Source organism: Podarcis vaucheri (genome assembly GCF_965113315.1).
Source record: "Podarcis vaucheri genome assembly, chromosome: 1".
NCBI classification, from domain to species: Eukaryota; Metazoa; Chordata; class Lepidosauria; order Squamata; family Lacertidae; genus Podarcis; species Podarcis vaucheri.
The window spans coordinates 132,495,636-132,520,065 of NC_138759.1; the positions used below are offsets into that span (position 1 = coordinate 132,495,636).

General features: G+C 43.5%; 1 protein-coding gene across 9 annotated transcripts in view; it reads left to right on the forward strand.

Moving 5' to 3' along the window:
* Window positions 1-24,430, forward strand: part of ADAM23 (ADAM metallopeptidase domain 23) — a gene marked incomplete at its 3' end in the record, with an annotated part of 74,423 nt that overhangs the window by 3,493 nt on the left and 46,500 nt on the right. For all 9 annotated transcript variants that reach the window (XM_082235153.1, XM_082235155.1, XM_082235151.1 and 6 more), the window contains exons 3-8: window positions 6,615-6,691; window positions 13,791-13,854; window positions 16,885-16,967; window positions 19,933-19,996; window positions 21,031-21,103; window positions 23,981-24,054. In XM_082235153.1, the coding sequence (XP_082091279.1) occupies window positions 6,615-6,691; window positions 13,791-13,854; window positions 16,885-16,967; window positions 19,933-19,996; window positions 21,031-21,103; window positions 23,981-24,054 (435 nt within the window). The remainder of the gene's footprint in view (window positions 1-6,614; window positions 6,692-13,790; window positions 13,855-16,884; window positions 16,968-19,932; window positions 19,997-21,030; window positions 21,104-23,980; window positions 24,055-24,430) is intronic.

Consider the following 24,430-nt stretch of genomic DNA (forward strand, 5'->3'; position numbering starts at 1 on the left):
AAAATGGTGGAGCAAAGCACAAGATGGAAACAGCCCAGTGAACCCCAAAACACCCCAATGAGGACTGAGCATGCTCAGTGCAGGATGGTACTGGCCAAGGGGGAGTGGAAGGCAGTGGCTGGAAACCTTAATAGGAACATTCCACACTGCAACCTGTTTCAGGGGCATGCTTCTCATAAGTATATTTGCCACCTTGCCAATAGACACCTGTTTTGTGCTTTCTAATTGCAGGTGTGCTATAAGATTGACATCATTCAATCTTTTTCTCTGAGAGACAGGGGAGAGCCAATTACCTGCATTCTAATATAGGATGCTTCTTGGGTACAGTGGTACCTCAGGTTACATATGCTTCAGGTTACATATGCTTCAAGTTACAGACTCCGCTAACCCAGAAATAGTGCTTCAGGTTAAGAACTTTGCTTCAGGATGAGAACAGAAATTGTGCTCTGGCGGCGTGGCGGCAGCAGGAGGCCCCATTAGCTAAAGTGGTGCTTCAGGTTAAGAACAGTTTCAGGTTAAGAATGGACCTCCGGAACAAATTAAGTACTAAACCCGAGGTACCACTGTATTTATTAATAGCATTATTTCAAGTTAAAGTGTAGCGCTTCCTCTCATTATTAGTAGTTTTGTGTTACTGGAACCAAAGGGTTGCATGGTAAGCCTGAAGTCTTTGGGCTATAGCCAATGTTAATCCTACTCAGAGAAGACCTAGTCAAATTAATGAACCTAAGTTAGTCATGCCCATTAATTAACCTCATTGGGTCTTCTCTGAGTTGGACAAGCACTGGGTACAACCCTTTGTATCACGTGTCAGATCACTTCTGAAACGTAGGAGATCTTTGACATCCACTTCAAACTTAGACCTTTGATTTTTAAATTAAGGCCTCTTTTATAGCATTAACTCCTAAAATCTAACTATAATCGCTTCCAAAATAATGGGAAATACAGTGGTGCCTCGCAAGACGAAAAGAATCCGTTCTGTGATTCTCTTCGTCTAGCGTTTTTTTTGTCTTGCGAAGCAAACCCATTGACGGATTAGAGGATTAGCGCTATTAGCGGCTTTTAGCGTCTTATCAGCTTATCGGATCAGCTGATAAGCAGCTTAGCGGCTTAGAAAAGGGGGGGGGAGAAAAAACCCCCGCAGGAACTCGCAAGACATTTTCGTCTTGCGAAGCAAGCCCATAGGAGATTCGTTTTGCGAAGCACCTCCAAAACGGAAAACTCTTTCGTCTAGCGAGTTTTCCGTCTTGCGAGGCATTCGTCTTGCGGGGCACCACTGTACTGGATTATGGTAAATATTAAAAATAATCAATTGTGGCAATACATGACTGAGATTCAGAAGGGCCTGGGCTTGTGCACAAAACACTCCCTTGGATGTTCTAGAGGCAGTCAATTAAAATGGCTAGTTTCCTTACTAGTTTCCCCCAGAAAAAAAGATAATGTTCTCAGCCATGCTTGTTGTTCCACCTGCACAAGTGTTCCAGCCTGCCAGACGGAACGATCCCCCGCTGTCCTCTTTGCACTGTTCTGGGCATTCTGCTGACCTCTCCCAAGCCTATTTGGGTGCTCAGGGCTTCCACTGGGGCTTGTTAGGTGAATCCGGCACAATATATACCAGTGGCAAACTCATGATTTGAGTGTGGATCCTTTGGCAGCCAAAGCAGCACTATCTGTGCGCAGGTGAAAAGTAGTAGAAGGCTTGGGAGAGCTCCATGGTTTAGAGAAGTACCAAAATATTTAAAAGACACTCTTAAAGGTTGTGGGGACTCCAAAAAAGCTTATTGAGGGCTGATCGTGCTCAGTGAGCACAGGGTGCTGGCCGGCTGTTAGAGTGCAGGGAACAAAATGGGAGGGGTAAGAGAGAACAGAATGGAATATGCTAGAAAAAGGGTATGGCTGGGATCCAAAACAAGAGCTCTCTATACTGCATCATTTTGTTGGAGTTTCCATTTGTCAGGTTCAAAGTCCACCTTGCACGAGGGTCTCTGGCCAGCTTTAGGTTAGTTAATGGTCTGATCTAGTCTGTAGGGTGGTTGGGAGAAAATGAAAAGTCCATGTATGTAATCTTGAGCTTCAGGGAGGGCAGATTTCGAGACTGATGAATACGTGAATATCTATATGTGGAGCAGGATTAATGTGGCTTTGCTGAATTAATTATACACCAAGGTTGGCATATCTGAAAGATAAAGGCCACAGCAATCTGGAGCCGAGTGAGTGATTCAGCAAAAGGAGCTGACAGAGAAAAGAGAAAAATAGCTCTAAATATCTGTGATTCTGAGATGAAAGACTTCAGTTAATGCAATAGTTACACAGAACCGTGTGTGCAAATCTTGTTTGACATAGGCCTCTTGTCAGCTGGTTCATTGTGAAACATGCTTTACTCCTCCTAGGGGGTGGTACATATATAGAGACTCCTAAAACACACACGCTTTGGCAGTGGCCAAGATATAGATATGGGTGATTTGGAACCTTATCTTTACATCTCAACTAACTGAGAATGTCACCATACTTTGTACCCCTCAGTCCCTTCTTCTGTGGGTGTCAACACTTCAATAAACTCTCCAGTCCTTATGAATCATGCACATAGTCTTGCAGGCTGCTTACCTCTGCTTGACTGTATCTATGCATGTGTCATGACACCAACCATGAGCAACAGCATAGTCTCTGACTCAGGGGGTGGGGGGAAGAGCCAGCCAGATTAGAAGGACTGCAGAGGTGCTATAATGAAATCTCAACAACAAGCCTGAACTGGAGCAAGTTGGCCAGGACTACCCTTGAACTGAGACCCCCCACAGGCAATGCTTCTTTTGCCAGGTTTTGCTGATAGATCAGCCACCTCTTTGCCCTGGACTTGACACTCCCTAGTGCTTGCTTGTTTTTGCGGGTCATGCACCAGATGGAGTAAACCAAGAGGTGGACGAGTGCTAGGCTCAAACCAGAAGTCTCTTCCTCTTAAGGATTTTCAATCCTCAGGAACAGGGTAGAGGATTGGATGCAGGAGTAGGAATGCTTGAGGAATTTCATTTCTGCGAATTCCAATATGAAATAATCTGATTTGCTCCTCCTGAATGAAAGTGTGGATCATAATGTAATTATGCTATTCTTTGCATTTTACACTTCTCTGAATTTTAGCGATAACAGTTTTTAGCTCAAAAATAATTCAAAATAAGTTCTAAAATATGTATTTTAGGATAAAATACGTTTAGAAATGCATACGCTGAAACAGACCTGTTGCTTCAGGGACTGTGCAACACTATCTGGAGCAGGCTAAGCAGCACTTTCAGTATAATCAGTACCATCAATTAGTAGTACTTCCATCTTGTCTGGATTAAATCTCCATTTGTTCACCCACCAATTTCAGTACTCCCAGCCAATATAATTTACAACTTCACTGCCTCCCCAGGACTGGGTGATGAAAATGAGAGACTGAGCTGAGTATCATAAGTAAACTGATGACACCTCAGACCAAATCTCTGGGTGACTTTTCCCAGCGGTTTCAGATAATAAGAATGTGGCTAGTAATCTTCTAAATTGCACCATGCCAAAGGGATCAAGGGGTAGCAAGATTGCATTGCATCTTGTTTACACAGGTAAGTTTGCTTCAAAGATAGCTTGAGAAAATATCAGGAAGCCAGGCTAAAACAGCTACATATCATTTCATGCCATTTTTATTTATTAATTATAATCAGAACATTCTTCACAGTACTGTTAGTTGCGGTTGGTTCCCATTGTGCATTATATCTTTGCCTCAAGAAAGATAAAAGGAAAGGAAAATAAAGGAATTCCAGCATTGTAAAGGGGGGGGGGGGGACAGGAGAAATTGAGTTATATAGTTAATAAGCTATTACTTAAGGTAGCATTGTTAGTCTTTTCAGAATTGACATAGTGTATTCTTTGAAGCAATTTTAAGGAAAATAAAGCCATTATATTCACATTAATATATTGTTGTTGTTTAATCGTTTAGTCATGTCTGACTCTTTGTGACCCCATGGACCAGAGCTCGCCAGGCACTCCTGTCTTCTGCTGTCTCAAGCAGTTTGGTCAAACTCATGTTAGCTGTGCTCTGGCTAGGGGTTATATATGCACATGGAAGCAGAGTCCCTAGCTAGATGGCAAACTGTGTATTCAAACTAGTGTTTTACATGTAGTTCCAGTCCTCTCTTAGATCCAACCGTTGGGCCTTTCTGCATGTGTGATTGCTCATCTCAGTTTTAGGAGATGGGAGCAGGCTAGACCTTTCAAAAGGGCTTTGCATGTGCAATTCCAGCTGCTGTGTAAATACATAGTTGGATTACAGTCAGTGATGATTATTTTTGGCTATAGCAGCTGGAATGCCTGTAGTGAGAGTATTAAGCGCCCTGAATGTTAAGAAGGCTAATAGTCTTCATTGGGTATGCCACAACCTCAGATAAACAAAGAGGTTATCCTGCTTTGCTTACAAACTCTGTTGATTGTTTTAATAGGATTGCCGGTTCAACATAAGCAGCAAACTACTGTAGAATAATGAATTATTTAAAAAGGGATTCTCAAACAATTAAGGGCTAAAATAAGGCTTTGCCACATTAACTACATAGTTACCTTTCCAAAAATGCTGTCAAATTCATCATGTGGGAAGGATGAACTATAAAAAATTCTTAATGGTAGGGTGGAGTATAACTGTGTATTTCATAGGAAGAGGACATAGTGGCATGTAATTTCTTGGGGGTTCATGTTAGTTACACAGCCAGAGTATTTGAAATCATTTTGTCACCATGAAACTTCTAGAGCTGTACAGTGGTGCCCCACAAGACAAATGCCTCGCAAGACGGAAAACTCGCTAGACGAAGGAGTTTTCCGTTTTGGAGGTGCTTCGCAAAACGAATTTCCTATGGGCTTGCTTCGCAAGACGACAATGTCTTGCGAGTTCCTGCTGGTTTTTTCCCCTTCCCCCCTTTTTCTAAGCCGCTAAGCCGCTTATCAGCTGATCCGATCAGCAGATAAGCCGCTAATAGCGCTAATCCGCTAATCCGTCAATGGGCTTGCTTCGCAAGACGAAAAAACCGCTAGACGAAGAGAATCACAGAACGGATTCTTTTCATCTTGCGAGGCACCACTGTATTTTTTAGGTACTTTTGTTTATTTATTTATTTACATACTTACTACAAGGTTTATATGCTACTGTTTAGCTAGTAAGGCAGGGGTCCCCAACATTGTGGGGTCTGTGGGCACAATTGCTCACCAGACAAACTGTGGCAGGTACCCCATCCCCACAACTTGCTCTTTTGGCTACAACAGAATGCTTCTTTCAAGCGTTATTTTCGTGGGGATGGGGAAAGCCCCTGGAAGAGATCAAGGTATGGATTCAGGACCACAGGTAATGTTCCTACCTTTGAAGCCAGTCATCCAAGTTGTCTCTGCAAGGTCCTGGAGCAACTAGCTAAGTTTTATAACAGGGCTGGGTAGATATTGCCTGGGGGCCTGACGTTGGGTACTGCTTCTTGGCTAGTTAAAAGGCTGGTGCTTTCTTCAGCCACTGTTGGTTCCTTCAGATTAATTGGTGTTCTAGCTGTGAAGAACGCTCCTCAGAGTTCTGTTGATTCCCCAAGGTGTTTGTGGACCAGCCATGAGAGTCTGGCAGCAGGGGTATCTCTCCAGGGTTTGGGGAGAGGAGGTGGGCTCCAGTGTCCTTGGACCGACACAGGATAGACCAGGGACTAGCTCCTTCAAAGAACTTCAGTTTGCTGAAGGACACTGCATCTGAAAAGTCCTGGTTCTAACCTTGGCTCCCCCTTAATCCTTGTTTCAGACTTTCATGCCAGGCTTGTCTTCTTCCTCTGACAACACCCCCCAACTTCTCATTGATTGCCATCAACATTAATAGTTATACTTGTCAAATATTTCAAGGAGGAGGCTATGTAGATGGCAGCCAGCTCCGTTTGTTTTTCATTTTGATGTTATATTGAGTTTTCAGCCATTTGAATTTGACTTCAGACCCACTTATGGGATGGAGGCAGGTTTGGATGCTCTGGTGAGTGATCTATGCTGGGAACCAGGAAATGTAGACCTGTTAGTTCAGCTGGACATCTCAGCAGTTTTTGATACTATCAACGATGGCATCCTCATGGATCACTTGCCTAGCATGGGACTTTGAGGCACCATTTTACAGTGGTTCTAGTGGTATGTGTTTGGGGACTTCTGTTGGATGCCTTGTTTCAGGGGTTCCTCCTCAGGTACCAGCTCGGAGGGCCCTTCAAGGGGATCCCCAGCATTGAACTCAGAGGACCCAGCCTAATCTAATCCTATCTCATTGAAACAAGTTTTGTATATTTCTGAGTATACATTTTATTTTATTTATTTATTAAATTTATACACCATCCTATACACAACAATCTCAGGGCGGTTCACAATTTTTTTTTTTAAAAAAATGTCAAAATATTTAATGCGTGTTACACACGCCAGAGGTTTACAATTTTCATACAAAAACACATCAAGCAGAGGAAGAATATAGTGCAAAGTGTCCATGGTTAGGATTCCACAGTTTGTGCATGAGCTGGTGAGCTATGAATAATTTGGCAAACTAACAGAATAACTTTTGTGTGTTTCTCGCCTTCTCCCACTTCCCTCCTTGACTTCAGGCTGTGCATCTGGCTCAGGCAAGTTTCCAGATTGAAGCCTTTGGATCTGAATTTATTCTTGACCTCTCCCTGAATAAGTAAGTGCATGTTTGTGGCCATTTTTTTCTACCTTTTGTATTATTAGCCTTGAGCTGTTTTAGTTTTATGAAATGAGGAGGCTCTGCAGTAATTTCCTGAAATACTGTTTGATAATAATAATAATAATAATAATAATTCCAGTTACAGATGGGTAGCCGTGTTGGTCTGCCATAGTCAAAATAAAAAAAATTCCTTCCTGTAGCACCTTAAAGACCAACTAAGTTATAATAATAGTATAACTTAGTATAATAGTATAATATAGTATACTATTAATATCTTAATAATATAATAATAATAATAATAATAATAATAATAATAATAGTATAATAATAATATCTTTATTGTCATTGCCCCCTTCGGGGACAATGAAATTACTTGACTGCTCCATAAAAACACTAATTAAACAATACAGTATAATACAGCAAGGGAGATTAGATGACTTTCAAAGTCATCGGCTTCCCATTCAGGGCCGAGATCGCTCTGGAGAAGAAGCTGTTCTTAAGACGGCTCGTTCTTGTCTTCATCGTCCTGTATCTCCATCCCGACGGCAAGAGCTCGAAGAGACAGTGACCAGGATGCGATGGATCTTTTACTATGTCCAGTGCCTTCCTATGGCACCTTGTGGCATAAATCTGCTCTAAGGTGGAGAGTGGACAGCCAACAATGCTCTCTGCTGCCTTAACAACCCTGCACAACCCCATCCTGTCCTGGGTAGTACAGCTTCCGTACCACACACATAAGCCATAAGTGAGCACGCTCTCAATGGCACAGGGATAGAAGGCAAGCAGCAGTTTCTGCGGAAGATGGTTTTTCCTTAGAATTCTCAAAAAGTACAGTCTCTGCTGCGGCTTCTTCACAAGCCCCCTTGTGTTGACACTCCAGGACAGATCCTCTTGTAATTCAATGCCCAGAAATCTGAACGTTGTTACCCTCTTCACACAGACCCCCTCAATCAAAAGTGGCTGGACGTTGCTCTTCTGTCTCCTGAAGTCCACCACCAGCTCCTTTGTCTTCCTTGTATTTATGAGCAAGTTAAAAGAGGCAAAATCTGTGGAGGATATGTCTGTCGAAGGCTACTAACCATGATGGCTCAGCTCTAGCTGTGTTTGGGTCCTCCTTGTGAGTTTCCCACAGGCATCTCCTTAGCCACTGTTGAAAGCAGAACGCTGGACTAGATGGTCCATTGGCCTGATCCAGAAGGTTCTTCTTAGGTTCTTATGCTTACCTGTGCTAGGCTGCAAAGAAGTACATGTATTGTTGTTATATATTTATTTTTCCCTGACAAGGACTCAAGGCGGCTTACAGATAAAATAAGAACAGCAAAAAACATAGAAAAGAACTAATACAAATCATTAAGAAATAAGTAAACATTCATAGAATCATAGAATCATAGAGTTGGAAGAGACCACAAGGGCCATGGAGTCCAACCCCCTGCCAAGCAGGAAACACCATCAGAGCACTCCTGACATTTGGTTGTCAAGCCTCTGCTTAAAGACCTCCAAAGTAGGAGACTCCACCACACTCCTTGGCAGCAAATTCCACTGTCAAACAGCTCTTACTGTCAGGAAGTTCTTCCTAATGTTTAGGTGGAATCTTCTTTCTTGTAGTTTGGATCCATTGCTCCGTGTCCGCTTCTCTGGAGCAGCAGAAAACAACCTTTCTCCCTCCTCTATGTGACACCCTTTTATATATTTGAACATGGCTATCATATCACCCCTTAACCTCCTCTTCTCCAGGCTAAACATGCCCAGCTCCCTTAGCCGTTCCTCATAAGGCATCGTTTCCAGTCCTTTGACCATTTTGGTTGCCCTCCTCTGGACACGCTCCAGTTTGTCAGTGTCCTTCTTGAATTGTGGTGCCCAGAACTGGACACAGTACTCCAGGTGAGGTCTGACCAGAGCAGAATACAGTGGCACTATTACTTCCCTTGATCTAGATGCTATACTCCTATTGATGCAGCCCAGAATTGCATTGGCTTTTTTAGCTGCCACGTCACACTGTTGGCTCATGTCAAGTTTGTGGTCAACCAAGACTCCTAGATCCTTTTCACATGTACTGCTCTCAAGCCAGGTGTCACCCATCTTGTATTTGTGCCTCTCATTTTTTTTGCCCAAGTGCAATACTTTACATTTCTCCCTGTTAAAATTCATCTTGTTTGTTTTGGCCCAGTTCTCTAATCTGTCAAGGTCGTTTTGAAGTGTGATCCTGTCCTCTGGGGTGTTAGCCACCCCTCCCAGTTTGGTGTCATCTGCAGAATTAAAAGAATTAAAACTATGTAGACAATCACAACAAAAACAGCATGCCACCAGCCCCCTTGTTAAAAGCAGTTCCCCAAAGCCTTTTGGAACAAGGCAGGAGGACAAGAAGTGGGGAGCCAGTCTAAGGGGAGGGAGTTCCAAAGTTGGGGAGCAGCCACCGAGGAGGCCTTCTTCTGCATCCCTACCAAGTGTCCCTGCGAGGGTGGTGGGACTGAGAGAAGGGCCTCCCTCCAAAGATCTCAGAACCCATATGAGGGAATATGGTCTTTCACTTGGTTGGACCCAAGCTTTGTAGGGCATTATAGGTCATAACCGGCCCTTGGAATTGTGCTCGGAAACAGACTGATAGCCAGTGAAGCTGTTATAACAAGGGAGTCATATGCTTCCCATAACCATCCCTGGTCAACAATTTGTCTGCAGCCCTTTCAGAGAGTTGAAGTTTCCGAGCAGTTCCATGTAGAGTGTGCTATAGTAATCCAAATGGGATGTAACTATGGGTTGTATCTACAAACCCAGACCCAAGTCTGGCCATAGCATTCTGAACTTCAGATAATAATAATAATAATAATAATAATAATAATAATAATTTATTATTTATACCCCGCCCATCTGGCTGGGTTTCCCCAGCCACTCTGGGCGGCTTCCAAAAGAATATTAAAATAATGTGATACATCAAACATTAAAAGCTTCCCTAAACAGGGCAGCCTTCAGATGTCTTCTAAAAGTCTGGTAGTTGTTGTTCTCTTTGACATCTGGTGGGAGGGTGTTCCACAGGGAGGGTCCCACTACCGAGAAGGCCCTCTGCCTGGTTCCCTGTAACTTGGCTTCTCGCAGTGAGGGAACTGCCAGAAGGCCCTCGGCGCTGGACCTCAGCGTCCGGGCAGAATGATGGGGGTGGAGACGCTCCTTCAGGTATACTGGACCGAGGCCGTTTAGGGCTTTAAAGGTCAGCACCAACACTGTGAATTGTGCTCGGAAACGTACTGGGAGCCAATGTAGGTCTTTCAAGACCGGTGTTATATGGTCTCGGCGGCCGCTCCCAGTCACCAGTCTGGCTGCTGCATTCTGGATTAGTTGTAGTTTCCGGGTCACCTTCAAATGATTGTAACTTTTGGTAGTGACCATAACAAGGTAAGATCTGTGAAATGTTATGAGTCGGTTTAGAAGTGGGAAGGCTTCTATCCCTCCACACTCCTGCCCTTTTTCTGCCCTTGAACTCTCTCATGCTTCACTTACCTCTTGCCCATCACTCTTCCTCAGTATTGATTCAAAACCGGGTCTGAAAGCAGAATGAAGTGGGTCTAGATAATCTGCTTATTCGAAGCATATCTGCAGCTGGTTGACTGACACTCTTCCGATCACCTCGGCCATTAAGAGAATATTAGAGACTGAACAGTAGTTTTCTTAAATTGCTGGATCATGGCAGGAGGACATCCTCTTTCAAGGCCGTGGGTATAACTCCCTCCCATAGTGTGCCATTAACTGCTCCATCCAGTAAATCCCTTCCTGCTAGGTTTTATTAGTCATGATGGACAGGATTAAAGGCGATTTATGAAAATAAATAAAACTGGAGAAAAAGTAAAAGGAAATTAAATAATTGCAGAGTGTGGCCCCCAAAAAATCATGGTCAGCTTCTATGGTCCTTGCTTGACTATTTCAGCCATTTTAAGCGAGAATGCATCAGCACAAATATTTGTCAGCTGTGCAAAAGCACCATTCTCTTACTGAAGTTCAGTTAAGATCTGTTTTTGATTATTTTGTTAGTAGCGTGACTGATTTTGGAGCGAGAAAAGAATGTTTATGAAACTTACTGGATTTGCAACCAGTTAAATTATTTTAAAATGTGGACTCGCATATCAGCACATCTTTCACATACTGATAAATTTGTCTCGGGAATTGCGTTTTAGATGAACTAGAAGTTATTTAGGTTCTAACACCTAACTTCTCTGTTCCATCATGGTCAATGAAATGACATTCAGAGTCATGCTTAGCGTTATCTACTGTCACCATAAAAAATGTGTGCATTAGAAAGGTGCGAAGCAGGTAAAAAACAGGAGTTTTGCTGGATAAGAATTGCTTTACTCTAGAGATGGGAAAAGTCAGCAAATAAGTCTGATAGGAAGAAATCAGAGGTAAGAAGGGCTTTTTAAGGTTCTTTCAAGGGAAATTGTGGAGGAAATTTAATGCACAAATGCACACTTTTTAAATTGTTACAGGTCATTGTACAGTATTTATTTTCAAAAATTAGATAGGGCAATAATCTATCACACTAGCAGAATGGCGTTATGACCTGTTGAGGGTAGTTGGAGAGACACTATTTATACTGCAGGGAACACTCAGTGTTCATTTGCAGTGTTCCTTTGCACAGGTGAATTGTCCCCTCTTCCTTTAAGGATTCTTATCAGTTTTTTCAAGGGTAGGAAAGCTTTACAACAGTGTCCTTTAGCTGCACTGCTGTGAAAAATGTTTGTTATTTATTTGAAGCAATTTTATCCTATTGAGAAAAGGTTCTCAGAGCAGCTTGCAAGGACCTGAAGAAAGTCGCATATAAAGTATGCATTTCAAGCAACATAATTGACACGAAGCTGATATATTACCTTAATGATTTTAAAATAAAACATGACAAAGGAGGTAGAATGCACATTCAACGCAGCAAAATTAACAAAAAAATTCTTAAACATTGCAAATGAAAACATTACTAAAGGAAGTCAAATATAAAATGTACATTTAAAGCAGCGTAGTTAGCAAGAGAATAAAATAAAACATCACAAGCATAGAACATATATGCTGCTGTTGCTGCCAATCCTGCCATTGGTGGTTTATGGTGAGTGGTGGCTGTGGAAGCTCAGGCTCAATGACCTGGGTCTGTACTAAGGGCTTATCCACACTTGGCTTTCCTCCATGCTTTTTTGGCAAGGTATGTGCTTTAAAGCTCTGTGAGCACCCTTTTTTCGCCCCAGAGCTTTCCCTGCGTAAACCTGCTCTTTAAAGCCGAATTGGAACAAACGGCAATCCGCAGAAAACTCAACTTGCTGTTTGTTGTACTTCAGCTTTAAAGAGCGGATTATCGCAGGGTAAGGTCTGAGGCGGAAAATAACACTTGGACATAGAGCTTTAAAGCGCAGACCTGTGCCTGGAAAGCACAGGGCAAAAGTTAAGTGTGGATAAGCCCCAAGAGACAGCCAAGATCAGGGGTCAGCAAACTTTTTCAGAAGGGGGCCGGTCCTCTGTGCCTCAGACCTTGTGCGGGGGGTGGACTATTGTTTTTTTGGGGAAATGAACAAATTCCTATGCCCCACAAATAACCCAGAGATGTCGGATTTAGAAGGTGATTGGGCCGGATCCGGCCCCCGGGTCTTAGTTTGCCTACCCATGGGCAAGATGGTCTCTTCAGCAGCCTCAACTTTTGTAGCTGGAGCCAGTCAGGTCCCTGCCCTTCAAGCTAGCTGGGAAAAGGCCTGCAAGGCAGGGAGCAGGTCTTCCAGGACTCACAGCCAAGATTTTTCACCACCTCTGAGTTGACCCCCTTAGTATTCTGTGCGTGTGGGTACAAGCCTTTTTCTTCCAACCTGTGATCTAGTGACTGATCCTCATGTTCTGTTAGAGATACTGATAAAATAATGCTTTCACAAGTCAATACAGTGGTGCCTCGCAAGACGAAAAGAATCCATTCCGCGAGTCTCTTCGTCTTGCGGTTTTTTCGTCTTGCGAAGCAAGCCATTAGCGGATTAGCGCTATTAGCGGCTTAGCGGGCTTAGCGGATCAGCTGATAAGCGGCTTAGCGGATCAGCTGTTAAGCAGCTTAGCGGATCAGCTGATAAGCGGCTTAGCGGATCAGCTGTTAAGCGGCTTAGCGGCTTAGGATCAGCTGATAAGCGGCTTAGCGGCTTGGGAAAAGGGGGGGAGGAAAAAACCCCGCAGGAACTCGCAAGGCATTGTCGTCTTGCGAAGCAAGCCCATAGGAAATTCGTTTTGCGAAGCACTTCCAAAACGGAAAACCCTTTCGTCTAGCGGGTTTTCCGTCTTGCGAGGCATTCGTCTTGCGGGGCACCACTGTACATTTTTTAACTTGTGTTTCCCTACAGCCTTGGTAATATCCACCATCCTCTTTAACAGTTCTGCCATTTCTTTTATTTTCTGGGCTGATATCTGTCCCCATCTTGGTAGCCTTCTCCCTCTTAGTTGAGAATTTCCTTTCCAGCAGGCTTTTGCCTCCCAGGGTTCGCTGATGCATTTAACTTTTTTAACTCTTCTCTTTCCTAATTTGGTGTATTGGTTTCATTGTTATACTATAATGTTGCTTTTGATATGTTGTCCTGAGCATTCAAAAACATAAAAAGCAGTGAACGCTTTGTTCTTATTTTATTGTTTGTATTGTATTATTTGTATGTTTTAAACAAGTTTTAATTCTATTAATGTTTACTTTTTAAAATGATTGTTTTTTCTTTGTTTTTAGGGTTTCTTGTTTTATCTGTAAAACAAGGGGTCCTGTCAGGGAAAAAGCAGGGGTATAAATAAATATATAATAATAATATAATTGTAATAATAATATTTGTTTACACACATGTGTTTCTTAAGATAAAGTTGTTCAGTTGGGTGTAAGTAATGCTAAAATAGCACCATAGTTGAATACATCTAATCTTAATTTTCATAGAAAAAAAGTACAAGTGAACATGGTAGATTAACTGTGATAATCAATAATTAAGGCAAATATTCTTTATTACTTGCAGGATGAATTATGTTAAAATATTGACTGGATAGATAACCATACTGAGCACATTCAGGTTTTCTAGCAGTATTGTTTAAAGAACTATATATATTTTCTCTCATTTCTGTGTAGTGATTTATTATCCTCTGATTATGTGGAGATTCATTATGAAGAAGGAAAACCACAATATTCAAAGGTAATGTAGAAATATTTTATCCTGGCCAAAGAGTGAACATTTACCAGCACATCCTCTACATGTCCCCCCCCCCCTTTTCCTTGCACATTTCAAACTCTAGGCAGTTTTTGAGGTGCATTTCCTGTAGTGACATCTATAACAGGGTCATTTCTGTTCCCCGCATTGTCTGGAAGCATATTGCAATAGTTAGGAAAGGACCTCCACATCGGCAATCTTGTGTCAATTTGACACTCCTAAAATGGTTGCGCCTATAATATAATAATTACAGATTGTATACACTTGGCAGTTAGGAACCACTTAACCAACGTAATTATTTTTGTTTTAGAGGAGCTATATTTAATCATATTTCCCTGTCTGCCATTAAATTGATAGATGTGTATTGAGTGAAACTTCCTATGCCAAGCGTTAACAAAATTACTGTAGCCACATGATGTATATTCATTGCTGAAACCAAAGATCATGCATTTTATGGTTTATGGAACTTACAGCATTAAGTAGGGCTTATCTTAAACGTATCGTAAATGTTTGCAGATTTCTACTAATTCTCACCTGTTCAAGTTCTGTGCAAAAGTGTAGAAGTTGGTATTCTAACTTTACCCATTTCTGTACTGTTAAGTTTGAAAAAAATATTTAAAGTATAGCATGTCAGTTAGGATTAGTGGAACGTAAAACTACGTTGCCTACCTCATTGCAGTGCTCTGAGTCTGGCTGCTTGCATGGAACCATGTGTCCTTAGGTCATAATTATCCTGCCTTTACTTTCAGAGATCGGCATTACCATTATCCTTTGCAGGTGATGGTGCTTCAAAACTTTCCATAAGGATTTGAGAGACTTGAGACTGTGGGCCTGTTTAGATGTTATCTCTCCTCTTGCTTCTGTATATGTGAGATCAGAGGGAAACTTTGGGCTTGTGTGCTTACTCCCTTTGCTTCAGTCACCATGCATGCATAGACAATGTCCAAACCTGGAAGTCCTATGGGTTTTTTTTAAGAGTATGCCTCTAATGTTCAAAAGGGAATCAGTGTTGAAATAATTGTTGGATCTCACAGTTGGATGTTAACTTTTATGTGTGGTGAGGAAGTTTTGGTAATCCTGGGACCATTCCACATTTCTCTGCATGTAGATGTTGTGCCGCCCTCAGTTCCATGTTTCTCTGTTGCACTGTGGAAGGGCTTGGTGTATGTACTGCTACCTCATATGCACAGCTGCAATAAGACTGAAAAATTGGGAACCCAGCAACTTCATTGGCCTTCAAACGAATTTACAAAATACAGATATTGTGTTGTTTTTGTTAAAAAACTATCTTCCTGGCCCTTACTCAATGCTAAAGGGACTATTTGCATTATCAGCAGCTCTGGAGTTGCTGAGTCATGAGTCTTGCATAGAACCTTTGAGTCAGCAATTGCACCATCTTTGCATGCTGCAGTAACTTGATCTAGATTTCCTTGAGGATATTTACAGACTCAGTTGATTTGGAAACACTGAGAAGAACCTTGAAACCGTGTGTTCCATAGCAGGTATCATTACATTCCCCAAATGCAGAACTGATTTATTACCCTGAAGGTCAAAGATAGCCCTTTAATATTTAATTTAAGGATAGATTTTAATTAATTTTTTAATTTAAATTTAAATTGCCCATATGTGGAGACTTGAAACTGAGATGAAATAATTTAGAAATAATTGCTGCAAGACCAACATATAATTGCTTCTTTGTGACCTTTGCAATAAGCCTTTTGGAATGCGCAAACCATAGCATACAATTTTACTGAAAGCACTGGCTGACCGCAGAGGCATTTGGGTCTTCTGTTGTTATCTTAACAGTTTTGTGCCAGAGTAGAGTTAGTAGTATGCTCTTCTTGTGTTCCTTAGTGACCAGAGAGAATAAGTACATCATTGCATATCTGGCTAATTTGCTTTGTCATTTACTTTCTTGATCAGCTAGTAATCATTATTTTGTTCGTCTTCTCACAGGGCAGTGTTTTCCAGAGATCTTTATTTTATGCATTGATCTTAGAAAACAAAGTGAAGATAGCAACTCTGGTTTCAGATAGAAATACAGTGGTACCTCGGGTTACATATGCTTCAGGTTACATATGCTTCAGGTTACAGACTCTGCTAACCCAGAAATAGTGCTTCAGGTTAAGAACCTTGCTCCAGGATGAGAACAGAAATCGTGCTCTGGAGGCAGCAGGAGGCCCCATTAGCTAAAGTGGTACTTCAGGTTAAGAACAGTTTCAGGTTAAGAACGGACCTCCGGAACGAATTAAGTACTTAACCCGAGGTACCACTGTATAATAGATTCAGATTATACGTCACATTACTTAAATCCAGTGCTTTTTTTCTTAAAAAAACAAAGTTTAGGGGTACTCTCATTTTGACTTGAGAAAATAACCATTTTATAGTTAAAATCGGGAAAAATAAATACAGTAAATGGACAAAACTACGAAGATTCACAAAATGTATAGGGGTATGCATCCCCCCAGAAAAAGAGCACTGCTTAAACCACAGACTCCTAGATTATCAGTCAATTGACTGTATTTTTAACTCCTCTGTAAATATTGTGCTCTCCTTTTAAAAGAACAATCAATTATTATAATAAAAACATGTTAGTAGGTATTTTGGCTCTTAAAACATCATAAATGAAGCAGATGCGTCTATAGTTCATTAGAATATAGGACTGATGATTCCTCAAGAACTTTCCTTCGTAACATTAGTTAAAGGTTTGAATTCTTAAAAATTCTAATCCTACTCACTGAGCGGAAAGTTTAGCTGAATCTTAGCTGAATCTGTTTAGAACTGCAGCTTTAATTCAGTGTAGCTTTTTGTTTGTTTGTTTTATTTAGGAGAAGTACATGCTTCTTGTACTTTCCTTAAAAAATGCTGGAATTCAAGGAGACTTGCTTTTTGCCCTGAATAGCCTTTATGCATACACCCAAGCGATTACTTACCTTATACAGTCCAGGTGAACGCTAACCCTTTTATAAACAAATTGTAAAAACCTTAAATGAAGCCGTCCATTTTATTCCCCAGGGAGGAGAACACTGTTACTATCATGGGAACATCAGAGGTGTCGAGAACTCCAAAGCTGCGCTTTCAACATGCAATGGACTCCAGTAAGTACTGGTATTATCCATAGAACTTTAGAGTTGGAAGGCATCCCAAGTCGAACCCTCTGCAATTCAGGAATCTTGCTAGTTTATGTAGTTGCAGGGACGTCTTTACCATTGGGTGTAGTGGTGCGGCGAGCCAGGGCGCCAAGCAGTGGAGGGCACCAGGCGGAGAGTCTGGGGAGGGGAGAGTGGGGAGGTAAGCGAGGCGGAGCGGGGGCTTGGTGCCTGCAAGCCTCCAGCACCCGTCTGAGGCAGGAAGGCTCTGGATGCTTTCCCGCAGTCCAGATGTGCTGTTCCCAAGGGTTAACCGTGAGGCAAGGTCCGAGTCCAGTCCGAGGTCGAGGGTGCAGTATGGAGGCAGTCCGTCAAAGCTGATGCCGGGTCCAAGCAGGGAGTCGGGTGAGGTCAGGAGCTCCGGCAGAAAAGCAGGACAGGGTGCAGGCAGGAACAGGCTACCAACAACGTTGCTCCCACAACTTGGGACTGGGGCTGGCTGGCTTTTATCTGCCCTGAGGCATAGGGCGGCCCCGGTCCACAGGTGACTCGCCTCTCCTGGCCTGGAGGTGAGCACTCCTCCTGCGGAAACTTAGTTCCCCCGCCTCTCTGCCCTGAGCCTCTGCAGCTCAGGAGAGGCTGGAGGGTTACCGGACCCAGAGGCAACCTCACTTTCCCCCTGGCGGGGCTGAGAGTGGAGCACCTGCAGGCAATGGGTCCTCCATCACCTCAGGAGCCAGAGCAGACTCAGTTGGTGCCTGCACCTGAGGATCCAGCACAGGTGAGGACCCTTCAGGCTCAAGCCCCAGCCCCGGCTCAGCTGGTTCTGGAGGCGGGGACTCCTGTGCAGGCTGGAATTCCTCAGGTTCAGCCTCCGAGTCCGAATCCCAGGCCATCACACCGGAGCTCTCTCCGCTGGCTCTGCGACACACCACCTCCTCGGTTGCATCCCAAGCTCTGTGCATAATAAACGTGACTCTATCACCGCTCCTCCCTGTCCACTCCAAAAGATCCCCGCGCTCGAGGCTACACGCTGCAACTGCTGCCCCCAGCGCCCCTCCCTCCTTCCCCGGTTCTCCACCCCATGCACAGAGCCTGCCTCCTCCCGCTGCCACCACCACCTCTGCTCTCCTTCACACGAACCACATTTCCTTCCCCTGTCCATCCCCTCCCAAGCTCTCTCCTCCCCAAGCAAGGACGGCAAGACTGAGTGAGTGTGCTTCTCTGCTGTGGCGACGCGGATGGCCCAGCTCGCTTTGCCTGTCCCTGCCCGGAGGAGACCCCCGCCTGCCTCCCGTCCCGCCCCCATCGTGCCCGGCTGCCCAGCCCCACACCATGATCACACCACGGGAGCCGATGCCCAGCCGTGCGATTAGCCAGTGGCGTAGCGTGGGGGTGCAGGGGAGGCCGGCTGCACCGGGCGCAACATCTGGGGGTTAGGGGGCGCAAATCCACGGGTTAGGGGGCGCAAATTACTTGCCTTGCCCCGGGTGCTGACAACCCACGCTACGCCACTGCGAGTAGCATGCCCCCCCCAAAGGTCAATAACTCTGGGGGAGGGGGGGCGCCGGAGGGATCTTTGCACCACGGCGCCGGATATGCTTAAGACGGCCCTGTATAGTTGCAACATAGTTACAGGATGGGATGGTGGGGAGGGGGGGGAGTCTCCCTCTCCTGATGAGCCCCTCTGATGCTTCTGCTGCCACCTCACAGTCAGTGAATGGCTTAAGGAATTGTGGAGGAAGATGAGAGGCTCGCAGAGAAGGTGCATAGGGTGGGTGGCCAGGAAGGGGTTATTTGGGAAGTCTCAGATTTATTTCCAGTTCAATCAAAGGTGAGCAGCTGATGTGAATGCTTGGACGAACCAAGGGGATCTTCCTATTTTTAACTATGTTTCTGATTCTATGGTTCTGCGGAGCTGAGTGTTATTTTAATTTCAGGTAGGTAGCCGTGTTGGTCTGACACAGACGAAATAAAAAAAAAAAATTGTCGGGTAGCACCTTAGAGACCAGCTAGGTTTGTTCTGGGTATAAGCTTTCATGTGCATGCACACTCCTTCAGATACACTGAAACAGAAGTCACCAGACCCTTATATATAGTGGTAGGGTGGGGTGGGGGTTTTCTCAGGAAGGTAGTAGGAGATGGGTGATTGACCGAATGGGTATAGTAAACCTGTTGACGACTGTTAATGACTGCAATTAGTCCTACAGGAAAAAGCAAGGGTAGTATGCAGATGACCAGAAACAGCTTTAGCATGTGTAATGAGACAAGAATCCAATATTCAGACCAGGTCTTTCCATAGTTTTCAGTATATAAACCCTCCCACTACATTCATACCTCGGGTTGAAGTAGCTTTTGGTTAAGCATTTTTGGGTTGTGCTCCGCGGCGACCCGGAAGTAACAGAGCGCGTTACTTCCGGGTTTCGCCGCATGCGCATGCGCAGACACTCAAAAGGACATCATGCGCGGAAGCGGTAAATCGCAACACGCGCAGACGCGGGTTGCATTTGCTTCAGGATGCGAACGGGGCTCTGGAACGGATCCCGTTCGCATCCAGAGGTGCCACTGTATATATAAGGGTCTGGTGACTTTTGTTTCAGTGTATCTGAATAAGTGTGCATGCACACAAATGTTTATACCCAGAACAAAGTTAGTTTGTCTCTAAGGTGCTACTGGACAATTTTTTAATTTTTTAATTTTTTATTTATTATGTTATTTTAATGTTATTGATGGTTACCACTATTCATTTTTTTCCCCTGGTTTTAAGATTATGTTTTATATATTGCTTAATGGTTTTGGAAGCCTCTTTGGGAGTGTGTGCCCTAAACAGTCTTATAACTATATTAAATAAATTGATGGGCTCTGTACTCAGTTATTCCAGTCTGAAACAGTACTGATGATTCTGTAAATGCCTACTCTGGTGTAGCTTCCTTGACTTGATTATCTTAAATCTATGTTTTTTCTTATATTCTAGTGGTATGTTTGAAGATAGTTATTACCTATATTTGATAGAGCCTTTGGAATTGACTCACAGTACGGTAAGTTAATATTGAGCTATGTTGGTGTTGTTTTGGTTTGTTAACTGATAGGCTTGAATAGAAGATAAGAATTCTGTAGGTTAGTAATATGTTTGCAAACTGCAATTCCATCTACACATATAGTAGTACTCATTTGCAGTTAAGATTTTGAAACAGATGCAAATGCTCAGATTTAAAGCTATATTTCAGCTTACAAAAGAAAGGGGTGGGGAAACAAAAAAGGGGGAGGTAATTATTTGCTTGCTTAAATTACAACCTTATAAACAAAAATGGACACATATATGACTGAAGATCAGAAACATCTTGCCAGCAATCAGCAGGAGAATCCAGGTTTCAGAGACTTTTGTCATCTAAATGCATATTCATAGAATATGAAGATTATTCTTTATTCTTTAAATAAGGTAATTAATATTCAAATATAGCAAACAAAGTCAGTTGTACATAAAGCAGATTCCCCTTTTCTCTTGAAGGCTTCCAGCTTCAGGGAAGCTCTGATTCAGTAGATAGACTTTACGCAAACTTCAGAGGATCAGGACTATTCCCTTGTATCTGAAGATGTGGTGTGGAAAATAGATACAGATGCATGTGAGGCTCTCTGCCCCAGCCTCTTCCTCCTCCCAGTCTTCTCCATCTAACTGCTTACTGTCATCCCACCTCCAGTCTGCTGGCTCTGAGCCTTCTTTCCTTGGGGGTTCATTTAAGGGTTCCCCAGCTGGTGCCTCCCCCCCCCACTCCTCTGCATCTAGCCCCCCACTCCTCTGCATCTAGCCAAGTCCATGACGGAAGGAGAGGGGAGATTGTTTCATCAGCACAAGCATTGCTGCTTGCCAGACAGAACAATAATAATGGCATGACATTGAATTCCTCACTATATCTCATCATGTGGCTTTGCACATTTGGATTAATTGTTGTTGCAATATTAGTTAATTTAAAGGGCGGAGCTTCATACCCATGAACAATATTCCATAAATTAGAATGTCTTGACCTTGAATTTGTCCCATGAACGACAGACCTGTTTTTCTCTTTCATTACAGAGAAGTACAGGTAGACCACATGTCATCCAGAGGACGTTGGGAACAAATACTTCCAAGCAATTGGAAGACCTTGGTATGGGACTTTTGATACCCTGTTGCAGTGATAATTTAATGCTATACAGTGGTACCTCAGGTTACATACGCTTCAGGTTACATATGCTTCAGGTTACAGACTCTGCTAACCCATAAATAGTGCTTCAGGTTTAGAACTTTGCTTCAGGATGAGAACAGTGCTCCGGTGGCGCGGCAGCAGCAGGAGGCCCCATTAGCTAAAGTGATGCTTCAGGTTAAGAACAGTTTCAGGTTAAGTACGGACCTCCGGAACGAATTAAGTACTTAACCTGAGGTACCACTGTACAACGACTTTGTCAGTTATAAATCATTTAACTTTCTGCTGTAACAGAAAGGAAGTTTAGGGAAGTTTTTAATGTTTAATGCTGTACTGTTTTTAACACTTGATTGGAAGCCGCCCAGAGTGGCTGGGGAAACTCAGTCAGATGGGCGGGGTATGAATATATTATTATTATTATTATTATTATTATTATTATTATTATTACTACTACTACAAGGGCTGAAACAATTGGTGGTTGTCTGTATTTGAATGCTGCAGCATTAGAAACCTCTTTGGATGTTCTTTGAACGTGTGCAGAAATAAAATGCGGAGGTGGAGCAGGACTGCGTCTGTTTCCATCAGTGTCTCCATCCTTACTGTTTCCAACCCTGAGTGTGGCATATTGAGCAGAAGATCTGAAGAGGGATCCTTTGCACATTTGGCGTACACACTTAGAATCCTTCCTGGGGTTAAGTGCCTCGTGTAACCAGGGTTCCTGATTGTGGGGGTGATTATAAGCATGTTTAGCCAAACATGTGAAAACTCTCCTTTCAGCCCTTCCTTCTGAATGAGCAAAGGTGGGATGTGGAGTCTGTGGAGATGGATTTGGAGGGTGGGTCTGGCGAATATGCTTCTGCTCGCTCTCCGTGCATTATTCTCCCACACTTCTGAAGAATGCCTGGAGGCAGGGGTGACCTGAGGGGTTTCAGCACCTTAGGGGAAGCACCTCGTTGCCACCCCCATGATGGGGGGCGGGCAAACGCCACAAGAACTTCTGCCCCTGCTGGGCAGAAGGGGAGATTCCCCCCACCCTGGCTTGGCTGCAAAACTGGGGGGCGGAACAACCCCCTTTTGCCAACTCAGCAGGAGGGGAGGTGTTCCACAGAGATTTGCCACCAGTCCCTCTCTGCCCCTAGATTCGGGGAAACCAGCTGGGCAACAGAAAGTGGATGATGTCTTGGAGGGGTGCCATCAGACACAGCTGCCTCACCCTGCCTTATGGGTGGGCTGGCTCTGCCTGAATGAGACCAACATGCTCAATTTCCCTGCAGAACTAGGTAAAGGTAAAGGCAGTGGCGTAGCGTGGGTTGTCAGCATCCGGGGCAAGGCAAGTAATTTGCGCCCCCTAACCCATGGATTTGCGCCCCCTAACCCGTGGATTTGCGCCCCCTAACCCTAACCCCCAGATGTTGCGCCCGGTGCGGCCGGCCCCCCCTGCACCCCCCATGCTACGCCACTGGGTAAAGGGACCCCTGACCATTAGGTCCAGTCGTGGCTGACTCTGGGGTTGCGCGCTCATCTCACTTTATTGTCCAAGGGGGCCAGCGCACAGCTTCTGGGTCATGTGGGCAGCATGACTAAGCCGCTTCTGACGAACCAGAGCAGCGCACGGAAACGCCGTTTACCTTCCCGCCAGAGCAGTACCTATTTATCTACTTGCACTTTGACGTGCTTTCGAACTGCTAGGTTGGCAGGAGCAGGGACCAAGCGACGAGAGCTCACCCTGTCGCGGGGATTCGAACCACTGACCTTCTGATCAGCAAGTCCTAGGCTCTGTGGTTTAACCCACAGCGCCACCTGCGTCCCACAGAACTAGGTAGACATAAGCAATATGGTTGATGATCTTCCTTTCTTAAAATATCCGTTTTTCTTTTTCAAAAAATAATCATCATTTTTAGTGACAACCTGATATTTACCTTATTGGTGAAAATGTTGGGATTTCATTGGCATCTACAGATGAGGAAATCATGTTCCAGTTCTTTAAAATATTTTTGCCAGTTCTCACGGAACTGTTGCATTTTCAAATGTGTAGCTTTTTTATCTATATAATTTTTTGGTTAGGGGTGCAGTAGTTAAACCCCAGTAGTAAATTCCTCTCTGATTCTGGTAGTGCCATCCATATTGATTCTCTGAAGGAATCTGTCCCTTTTTGATTTCTAGTTAGTTGGACTCTGTGTCCTCTGATGCCACAAGTGATGAAGCACTGGTAGTGTGAATCAGTGTGTAATTTTGGGTAGTCTTGGACACCAGGGATAGGATTAAGGAGGCCGTTCAGTGCTTCCAAGGTGAAAGATCTACATGGAGAAACTGTGTCTGAGAACAATTTTGGTAAACGGCAGTAAATAAAGTTGTCAGCTAAGCACGTAAAACAACAAAAATCATGTCTAAATAAACCTAAATAGGTTTAGCCCTTTTTAAGGGGGTGAAGATAGAGAATTTGGGGGACAGCACAGCTGATTTGGTAAGCTAATCTGCTGCTCCCTACATATGACTCCTGCAGTTGCAACTTGAGACAGCAGTAGTAGTAAGGCCAGCCCTGCATTGAAGGCCAGAAAAAATATCTAGGCAGCCCATTTCTTCAAGAAGCACCACAGTTTGCTTGCACAACATGGCTAAGAATGGCGGATTTGAAATAGACCTCTAGGTTACCAGATCTTGGGGGAAACAAAGGATGGAGTCCATCTGAGAGGAGAAACAGGAGAAGCGCCCGTGCAGGGGTGGAAAGGAGACACAAAATATTAGGTGCACAGGAAATTGATTTATTGGCCAATTTGATAAAGCTATGGGTAATATTCCATGAAGCTGAAACTTCTTTGCTATTATTTTTTTCTTCCATAGATTATGACTCTACTTCTGAATGGCCCTTCCTGTCTGAGTTGCAATGGCTAAGACGGAAAAGAAGGAGGAGAGCTGTGAGTGTTATCAGTAATGCTGTGTCAATGACACAATTTTCAAATAAGTGTATTCACTTCTTCTGTGTTCCTGGCATAAAGGAAAAGAGGCAGAAGCTAAAATTACCTTACATTGGATATATAGCTGCACTCAAATTGATGATTTGCTGTTTCCTACCAGTAAAGATTGAAGAGACCCAGTGTACAGTCTGTATAATTGCATATTTTTGTGGGTTCAGAAAAACCCAGAATCAAGTAAACAAGTTTGAAAGATGCAAAGGAAAAGGAGGTGTGCGTACAGAGATCAAATTGAATTGTTATGCAAATCACTAAAGATATCATGAAATGGTGCACAAAAAGCTGGTGTAAAGAATGAAGAAAATTATAATTTCATCCT